The sequence below is a fragment of the Phoca vitulina genome, unplaced genomic scaffold, assembly GCF_004348235.1.
Source record: "Phoca vitulina isolate PV1807 unplaced genomic scaffold, GSC_HSeal_1.0 scaffold21, whole genome shotgun sequence".
Taxonomy (NCBI): Eukaryota; Metazoa; Chordata; class Mammalia; order Carnivora; family Phocidae; genus Phoca; species Phoca vitulina.
The window spans coordinates 12,725,123-12,735,345 of record NW_022589724.1 but is presented as its reverse complement, the minus strand read 5'-3'; the positions used below and the strand labels follow the sequence as shown (position 1 = coordinate 12,735,345).

The following is a 10,223-nucleotide window of genomic DNA, read 5'->3' as shown; positions in this document are numbered from 1 at the left end:
TATATGGGTGTGTTCACGGGTGGTTAGATTTAGGGCAGGCTCATGGTGGAAAGAGAAAGCAAGTGAGGCTATGGGTGAAGTAGTAGGGGGGCCCTGCTCTTGGACACACATGCCAAGCTCAAAGCCTTCAAACTGGAACTTATCCCCCCTCCCCAGCCTCTCCCTACCCCAACTTGCAAATAGTCCCTTTGGGTCTCTATCTCAGTGACTTCCACCACCATCATCCACCAAGCTGCCCAAACCAGAAATTTAGGTGACATCTAATTTCTCTTTCTTTCTCGTGCACATTCTACTGGTCATAAAATCCAGTGGATTTCCACCCAATACCGCTCTCATTTGCCACTTCTCATTGCCAGTGCCGTGCTCCTGGACGTGTCCTCTCTTGTCTGGATTCCTGCAGCAGCCGCAGGCTGGTCTTCCCGCCTCCCTAGCCCCAGTCCCAATCCCATAGAGTAGACACGGGAGCCTTTCCTGGTGAGGTCACTCTCTGCTTAAAACCCTGTTACAGCCTCTGAGCAACCTCCTTTCCTTGGTTTGTGAGGTCGTCCTTATCTCTGCAGCTTAATGCCTCTCTCCAACCATCTGTCCCCACTCTAAGGAGACCCTCCCATTTCTAGACTGAGCTCTTGGGTTCCTGTCTCTCTGTATAAGCCCTTCTCACCGCTTAGATTCCCCTCCCACGTCTTTTGCATCCTCTGGGTCTTAGCTTACTTCCTCAAGAAGCCTTCCCGAAGCCCCGAGCTGAATGTCCTCTGTGCGGCAGAACTCCTGTCAGCTCCTCCCCCACCACGGCTCCGTCGCCCCGTGCAATCCGGTCACCTGGTCGTCTGTCGCCCTTGGGTGGACTGGACCGTTGGCTTCTTGCCCTCTCACCTTGAGCTTGGAGCACCAGCCACTTCACCCCCAGTACTCTTTCCTCAGATTCCCGCTCCTTTGCCCCTCACCCCTCTTCCTCTGCCACCCGGGGCGCCCCCCTGAGCCCCAGGGAGGCTCGGATCTCCCAATCGTCTCTTATGCTTGCAGCACGGTGGACGTTCCGTCCTGGCACGGTCCGGGACTCTATGTCATTATGTGCTGGATGTCTGTCCCTATTTGCAGAACGTCCGCGCCGAGTACGCGGACCCTGTCGCTCCGCCCGCCGTGTCCCCCGGGCCACCGCGTGCCGGGCTCGCAGCAAGTGCACGAGCGAGCGAGGGGCGCGTAGCGAATGAGCGTCTTGCGGGCAGCGCAGGCCACGCCGGGAGGAAGGGCCCCCGCCCCGCCGCCTCCCCGGGACCCCGCGGCGCCCTCCGCTCCCCAGCGCGGCGCCGGAAGCGGCCGGGCCGGCCCCCTCCCCGCGGCGCCCGCCGCCTTATCTCGGCGCCTCGGGGCCGCGGGAGGAGTCGCGGGCGCGCCGGGAGGGACGCGGCGGCGGCGGCGGCGGCATGGGCCGGGGGCCCCGGGGCGCGGGCCGCCAGCCTCGCCGCCTGCTGCCGCTCCTGCTGCTGCTCGGCCTGGCCAGCGGCGGGAGCCGAGCGCCGGGCGCCGACGGTGAGTGCGGGGAGGGGGCGGGGGCGCCGGCTGGGTGCCCCGGCTGGGCCCTCGACGACGCCGGGCGCGCCCGGGACGCTTCCCCGCCCCCGGGCAGGGCCGGCGCGGAGCCCGGGCGTGGAGCGCAGGTGGGGCCCGCTCGGGCCGTTGGGGCGCGGGAAGGCGGGGCGCACGGAGGCAGGAGGGGCTCCCCGCCCCCGCCCCGGGCCGCTGGGGGAGGTTGGGTGGGGGCACCTGTCTCAGGCGGCCTCGCCCTCGGCGCCCGGGACCTGGGGCGAGGCGGGGGGTGGGCGCGAGCCGGAGCCCCGGGGGAGAACGGCGCCCGGCGTGGAAGGGCGTGGAAGGGCGCGGAAGGGCGTTCCGGCTGCACTGTCACGCTTCCGGCTCTGCTGTGGCTTTTGCGCGACAAATTCTTGACCCGAAGCAATTTTCTTTCTACCTTTTAATTCTTTTCTCCTAAATGAAGAACCAGATGCTAATGGGGTGAGAAAGAAGTGCAAGGAAGATTACAGGAATAAAGCATTCCTTAATCAAGTCATTCATTCAACAGATGGTCCTTGAATTCCTGTGCAGGATGCGAGGTCGCCGCGCTGGCCCTCATTGAGCTCCTGTTCTGGAGGCGACAGACAAGCAAATCATCCATTTCCAGGCAATTGGAACGCGTTGGCACAGGTGGTAGGATTCAAACATGTAGCGGAGGTGGCATTTACCCACTTACCCAAGTAACCGTAATAGAAGGCAGAATGCCCTAGGTGCTCTGAGAAGGTGTAGGTGGTCCGAGGAGGGCAAGATTCATTCTAGCTTGGTGAATCTGGAGGCATTAGGGATGAGATGACTCTTGAACTGGGCCAACAGGTTTGGTAATATTTGGATATGGGAAGGTGAGGAAAAGGCATCCCAGCTCATAGCAGAGGGGACAGTGAGCTCTCCATAAATATATGCAGAATGGATGAATTCCACATGGAAGGGACAGTGTGAGGAAGCACATAGAGGTATAAAAGCATGGGGCCTATGGTATGTAGGAGGTGGGTGGGAAATGGAAGTGGAAAAGCAGATTGGATTAACCAGAAGGCAGAAAGCCTTGCTTGGCAGACGAAGAAGGTATTTAGACTTAGCTGTTCCTGGGTGGTGGGAAGCCTTTAGAAGTCATTGCAGGCTTTTGTACAGGGAGTGATATAAAAAGTGGGTGTAAGGAAACTCTCCAGCTTTCTTAGTAAAATCATTCATCCTGAAGTAGAAGGGAACTTCCATGTAGGGAGATTGGGGGGGGGGTGGATTTTGTGGCTCAGACTCCTGTTCCCTCAAATTCTTTTCATCTTTGGATTTTTACCACCACTGGTGGGTGTTTCTCTTGCTGGCTCAACCTTCTGGGGTGGCCATTTTTGTACATCAGATATTCTGGTAGGCTTTCTAACTTCCTTCCCTGACTTGGTCTCCAACGGCAGTGTGCAAAGAAACCTGTAGATGCTTGGGACCTATTTCGGAATCTGTGTTAAAGCTCTCTAGCCTAGGCAACAGTCCCACACGGTCCCATTGAATTACCAGGTTAAGATGGTGGAACAGAGTAACTACCTACGGGCTACTACTTAAACGCTGTTGGGTGAATTTTGGTAAATGGGAGTCAGGGGTGCCCAGTAGAGCTTCCTCTCCCTATGTAGGCATTCTTTCTTCATTTACAACCTTGAAGAATCTGGTTTTATTAAGGGCAGGTTTCCTTCCAGTGGACAATGTGGGGAATGCCTGGAGGCTTAGAACCATTGAGGAAGTTGTAATAGCTGGCCTGCAAGTTCTGAGGACTGGGCCCACCGTAAAGAGAGCAGCAGGAGAAGGGGATTGAATGCAGATAATAAGGAAGAAATGGAACCGAAGGACTTAACAACGGACATTAAGGTGCCAGTGAACAGAAGAGAAAGGGGACATGAAGGTTTGGGGCCTGGGTGACTTGGATATATGGTTGTGTAGGAGGAGGAAAAAGATTTGGGAAGAAAGAGAAGTCATTTTGGATATCCTGAATTTGAGGTGATGTTAGGGCTTCTGGAGAGGTGAACTCAACAGGGAGTTAAGACTGTGGACAAGAGGTGCGTGCCAGTGATGGAGACTTGGTGGTCACTTGAAAACTTTAAGTTGGTAAAGAGGAAGGAGACCCAGGGCAGATTTTGGGGGAAGACCCATTTTCTATGGTAGGTGCACATGGAGGAGAAAGAGAGTGGCCACACAGTGGGGAGGAGGACTGGGCCAGTCTAGTGTCCAAGGAAGCCAGAGGAAGGGGAGCTGTGGGACTGGAGACTGAGAAAAAAGCTTTGGATTTGGTGGCTCTGTCAGCGTGGGCCAGGGCTCCCGGAGCAGGGAGGGCGAGAGCCAGATGCAGAGGGCTCTAGTGAGTGCAGAGATGTTGGTTGGCTCTTAAAGATACTCTTGAAGTTAGAAGCAAAGGGAAGATCGCATTCAGCTAGGCTGGCCAGGTCTGGGCAAGAATTTTTTTTCTTCTTCTTTTTGCGGAGTGTTGGTTTTGGTAAAGTAGCACAAGCACACCGCAGTGTGAAGGGCATTACTCAGTAGAGACGGGGACGTTAAAGATGCAGAAATAAATGCGGTACTTAATGGAGCATGTCCGAAAGCGAAATTGGTCTACAAGGGGGAAAGCTTAGTCTCTGGGAGGGGAGGGGAGGAGAAGAATGAGAAGAACTGCTCTTCCCTTTCCCCACAGCTGTCTGCTTAGGGAGGGCTCTTCGTATTTCACAACCAGCCCAGTTGGCCTCCCTCCTGGGAAGTTGTCAGTTCCCTGCAGCACCAGCGCTTCGTCGCGCGTGCCTCTGTACCGTATTTGTAGGACGCACACGTATTTATATGCGTCCTAGCATACACTGGCACGCGTACGTGTTGATACGGGACCCTTACTCGACACGCTTCCGCCAGATTGCATATTACACATACTGCATAGTGTTGTTTACTAGACTAAGAGCTTCGTGTGAGTCGGGGGCTGTGGCTTGGCTTAGGAATGTGGTATGAAAGGAAAGGAAGAGCACCCAGATGGGAACAGGCGAGGGTTTATACAGTTTGCTGTCGCAGGCGAGTCAGTCGGCATGACTCGGAGAGCCTGATAGCGGGTCAGAGGGGAAAGGCTTCCGCTGTGCCCCCCGCGCGAGGCCGGAGGCTGTGGGCCTGGAGAGGCTGGAGAAGCTGGAGGAGGCCTCCCATCAGCCCACATGCTACGTGATTGGCTGGGGGAGTGTACGTGGCTCTCTCTGATTGGTCCTACGTGCGAAGCGGGGGCAGCAATCAGGGAAGCCCGCTGGGAGCGAGCGAGTCCTGACCATTTGGGTCTTACTGCTACAGCGGTTGGGGTTTGACTTCCTGGACGGACGGCTGCCTCATGCATCCGTGTGGGTCCGAGTTCTGTTTTTATCTATGGCCTGGCCATTGTGTGTATATTCAGTGTCTCACTGGTAACGTGGGCTGCATTACACTGAATGGTTCGTTCCCGAAGATGTTTCAGGGAGGAGAGAGTGGAGTTGGTGAAGTCAGATGGCCTGGTGTGAGGGAAGTGTGAGACGCATAGTTGGTAGAGCAGGAGGGTGTTGGGGGGTGGGTGGGGTGCCACGCCCAGGGGAATGGAAGGCTGGGAAAGGGCGAGGACAGGTAGAACCAGTCAGTCCTGTTTCGTAACCTTGTCAGGCATGGCACTGAGTCAGGAGTGGCTGGGGACTTGTTGGCTCCAGACGGGCTGGGTTGGGAAGGCCAGAAGGAGGAGGACAGGCAGAGGCCTTGAGAATCTTGGGGGAGGGCGTGATGATGGTGGAGAGGCCTGGAGGAGTTGATCTTGCTGTAGAACGTGCACGTGACATCACCAGTCCTGCATTTCATAGGCCTGCTCCTCACTCTGTCATCCGGAGTCACTGCTCAAGGTGGGAAAGAGGAGACGTGGCGGGGGGAGTGAGTTGTTTTGGAGTGACTTACAGTTGCTCAAAGTAAGGGAGCAGGATTCAAGCTGATGGAGAAGATCCTCTCTGGGGTCTGTCTTCCGCCGCCGGGGTCTTGGACCTGGGCATATCCTCAGCTTTCTGGTCCAATCCTAAAATGGGTTCCTCTGTCTCTGCAGCCCCAGGTACCAAGTGGCCTCTTGGCCTTCGCTCTGCAGAGGAGACAGGGGAAGTTAATTGCATGGATTAAAAAAACCATTTTCTGCAGGCTTTAGAGTGTGCGTCAGGTGGGAGAGAACGCATTAGTGGGTGACATACTGGACATGAACCTAGAGTGTGGCCTAAATGAAAAGCTGCTTAACTCAAAACGCAAAAGCTTTGAAATTGGGGCACTTAGTGAGGCTTGGTTCCTGGTCTGGAGGCCACGTGGGGGGGGGGGTGCCTGCTGGAAGTTGGTCTTGGTCAAGCAGGAAAGTGGACACAAGAGGGCAAAAGGAAGCCGAGGGCTCCATCTAACCATCTTACACAAGTCAAGGTTGCAGGTTCTTGACGGGGAATGTCAGTCCTGGGTTGGGGTAGGGAAGAGAAATCTATGGTGATTCCCATTGCCCTGCAAGGATCGTCTTGCTTGAGAGAGTAGAGTACTCTCTATCTTGGGGGATTTTAAAGCAGAGGCTATGGTTTTGTTTTGTTTTGTTTGTCAGGCATGGGGAGAGGAGAGAATTCAAGATTTCTCAGGTTCCTTCCATTTCTGGAATTTGATGCAGTCCCTTAAAAACAGTGCAATTTTACATAATATGGAAGACTGGGGAATGCTTTCTCTTCCTGAGTTATTGGCCCCCTTTGCCCATTTCCTCTGGTCATCTGCTCCGTTTCCACACATCTCCACAAGGTTATCCTGAGAGACAGGATCTCATGAAGGAAGTGCAGTGCCTTTTTCTGGTCTGACTGAATAGCTGGGGATTAGATTACGATTTAAATGCAAGCACTCCATTTGTGCTTTTATTTATTTATTTATTTATTTATTTATTTAAAGATTTTATTTATTTATTTGATAGAGACACAGTGAGAGAGGGAACACAAGCAGGGGGAGTAGGAGAGGGAGAAGCAGGCTTCCCATTGAGCAGGGAGCCCGATGCGGGGCTCGATCCCAGGACCCTGGGATCATGACCTGAGCCAAAGGCAGACGCTTAACAACTGAGCCATCCGGGTGCCCCCATTTGTGCTTTTAAACCACCTTCTTCCCCTGACAGTGGACAGACTTCTTCATTGTATCGTCGAAGTCCGTGTGCTGTTATTTCATTTAAATTCTCCCTCGCATATTGAAATACCAAGCGAGAGCGGCCTGCCTGGGCTGCCAGCCCCCGGTCCAGGCTGAGGTATAGGCCCACGTGGTGCGTGGGGGGAGGAGGGGAAGGTGAACAGGCCCGAAGGGGGGAGGACGCTGAGCTTCCAAGGTCTGGGTCCGGTGTTACCCAGAACGCTGGGAGGATGTGGGGAAGGCAGGGGGTGATTATGTAAATTAAGATATTATGGACCCTAGAACGTCAGCGCCACGAATAGGGTAGGCATCTGTCTACACAAAGATACTGCTTCGGGTTTTTGCGCGAACGCAGCTCTCCATCACCCTCTTCGTTAGTGTACGTGCGAGCTGGCTCGCTGTCAGTACCATCATTTAGTCATTAACGGAGTTGCCGAGTGGTTGTTAGGATAGCATCTGACATATTCTAATTGCTTTACGTGTATTAACTCATTTCTCACAACAGCCATATGAGGTGGGCTTTATTATCCTCATCCTCAGATTTCTTGGAGGCTGAAGCGCAGAGGCCCGTCTAGGACGACCCAGCTAGCCGGTGGCGGGGCTCAGGATCGTACCCCCGTCGTCTCTCTCATCCCTGCTCGGAACCGCTGGGCCCAGTAGCAGGCCCTGCCGCTCGCGTGACCTGTTTCCAGCCATAATAACAGTATCTGTGGAGAGAGACATAAATATTCATGTAAATTCGCCCTTTGCCTAGTGCTTTCGAGCTCATACAGCATTCCTATTTCTCACTGACTCCTCACAACACGATTCCATCTCACAGATTAGAACTGGAGGACGGGCAGGTTAACTTGCCTAAGATCAAAGCAGGGAGCAAGAGAGAAGTCTCCCAGCCTCGGTGGACGTACCAAACCTGTCTCGCCCTCTCTCTCGGTGGTGGTTTTAGCTGGCTTAGTGGATACAGAGTGCTGAAGGGAAGTGGACCTAGGTCGTCCTTGCTGGGGGTACAATAATAGTAACAAAGAGTATTTAGTATTTTTTTGTCCATCTAGACTTTGGAATGCCCACTCTCCTGTTTCTCTGCCAGTAATTCTAGGTATCCCTAGGCCAGGGGGGTGGGGGTTCCTCACCTCTGCAATAGTTCCCTCAGTCACTACATGGCAGCCACCTCTCTGCTGTCCTGAGCAGAGTCTGCTGATGACAAAATTAAGTCCTCCTTGATACACATGTGAAGATGCCCTCCCGCACCCTCTTCCCCTCAGGTCATATAGCAAAGGCACTGTGATCTTTCTATTGGCCTGGAGAATTTCCATTCCTTGGGTTATTATCTCTGTCACCTTGGTCCAGCTATGCTCTGCATCAGTCTAGGCCTGGTGAAAAACGTCTTCAGTGTTGCCTTTTCTTTCCCCAGGATTCTGACCCAAGACCTTGAGGTTGAACTAGACTTGCAATGCGACTAGTGGTGTGGTCCCCCTGGGAGCTTCTTAGAAATGCAGATTTTCAGGCCTCACTCCACACCTACCGAATCAGAATCTCTGGGGATTCTGTTTTAACAAGCTCTCCAGGTAGGGTGACCAGCTGTCTTGGTTTGCACCGAAATGAGGGGTTTTCTGGGTCACAGGACTTTTAGTATTAAAACTGGGACAAAGTAGTCACCCCATCTGTAGGTGATTCTCTTTTTTTTTTTTTTAAAGATTTTATTTATTTATTTGACAGAGAGAGACACAGTGAGAGAGGGAACACAAGCAGGGGGAGTGAGAGAGGGAGAAGCAGGCTTCCCACGGAGCAGGGAGCCCGACGCGGGGCTCGATCCCAGGACCCCGGGATCACGACCCGAGCCGAAGGCAGACACTTAACGACTGAGCCACCCAGGCGCCCCTCTGTAGGTGATTCTTAACTGAGCTAGGGGCTGGTGAACGGTGGAGACTGTTGTGTGGTTAGAAGCAACCCTCCCCGCCCTGTCTTTTCTTGGATTAGGATTGTACTTCCTGCCCCTTTCCTTAGGATAAGTTGTGTCATTGTCCCGAGGACCTCCGCCCCCTCCCCCCCTCCCCCACAAGAGGCTACTTAGTCCCTCAAGCAATTAGAACTCAGAAGCTGCCATATAAGGCCCTGCAGATGGTTAATTATGGCTGAGTAAGAAGCTTTAGTCGAGGCCCTTCTTCCTCTGGAAACAGCAGTCCCTCCTGCAAGTGGTCTGAGAAAACTTTGGTAGCCTGGCATACATGTTCTCTTTTTGCCAGTGTGGGGAACAGACATTTATTGAGCCGAACATGCCAAATACTGTCCTTCTGGGGTTACACCTTGCTGAATTATTCTTAGTGGGTCATTAAAACAGGTACCCTAAGGATGAAGTGTCTGCCGATTAGGGGACAAGGACTTTGGAGGCCACTTAACCCCTGCTGCTCAAAATGTGGTTCCCCTGGGAGCTTGTTAGAAATGCAAAATGCAGGGCCCCACCCTGAATCAGAGCCGGCGGTTTAGCACCAGCCCCAGGTGATTTGAATGCCCTTTAAATTTTTTTTTAAAGATTTACGTATTTATCTTAGAGAATGTTGGGGGGGGGCAGAGAGAGGGAGACAAGCGGACTCCCTGCTGAGTGGGGTTTGATGGGGGGCTCACTCCCAGGACCCTGAGATCTCATGACCCTGAGATCATGACCTGAGCCACCCAGATGCCCTTGAATGCCCTTTAAAATTTGAGAAGCCCAAATCCCTTGTTTTACAGATGAAAAAATTGGGATCCAGAGAGGTTCAGTGATTTGTTTAAGGTCGTACAATGAATTAGACTCGGCTAGATTTAGGATCTAGTTCTGACACTCAGCTCCAGTGCTTGCTTTCCCCCTGTATCTGGCTGCCTTCTTACAAGGCCTTATTTTGTTTGGTTCTGTTTATTGAATGAACTTGAACTTAATTCAATTTATTTAAAAAACTTTACATTCTGTCCTTCACTAATTCAGACTGGACTTCCGTTAATTTATCTGAGTGGGTGGCACTACATTTCTTAATTTTGTGTGTGTGTTTATTAGATTCACTCAACAGTTGAATGAAATAATCCTTTTTTTTTTCCATCTGATGTAAGTTTCTGGAACTGGACGTATATAAATGCTGCCATCTTTAAAAAGACAAATATTCCGTATTAGAAAAAAAAAATCAAACATTTTACCATTCTGTTGTTGATGATTTCATAAATATGGTATTTATGTTTTGTTATTGCACTATATGTACACACTGGGGAGAGTGTTCGTCATTATATGGTTGGTCACACTGGATTTATGGACTTGACCCAGGATCTGTTATTTAAAGGGTATTTCCAGGATTTTGGTTGCGTGTGATTATGAATTGATAGTGTCCTATGGCACCATTTAAAAATGTTATGTGTTAAAATGTTAAAATGGTTACATATATTTACTCCACACTGATGGACATTTAGGTACGGCGACCCGTTCTCCCTTCAGCTCTGCCTGTTGCCCCTATAATCAGGGGCCTCTCTGGTCCATTTCCTCCAGGTTGTAA

General features: G+C 52.4%; 1 protein-coding gene across 1 annotated transcript in view; it reads left to right on the top strand.

Annotated features, from left to right (window-relative positions):
• The first annotated feature begins 1,424 nt into the window (after window positions 1-1,424).
• SUSD1 (sushi domain containing 1) overlaps window positions 1,425-10,223 on the top strand; it is a 130,684-nt gene continuing 121,885 nt past the window's right edge. The window contains exon 1 of the mRNA XM_032418985.1: window positions 1,425-1,530. Within this exon, the coding sequence (XP_032274876.1) occupies window positions 1,425-1,530 (106 nt within the window). The remainder of the gene's footprint in view (window positions 1,531-10,223) is intronic.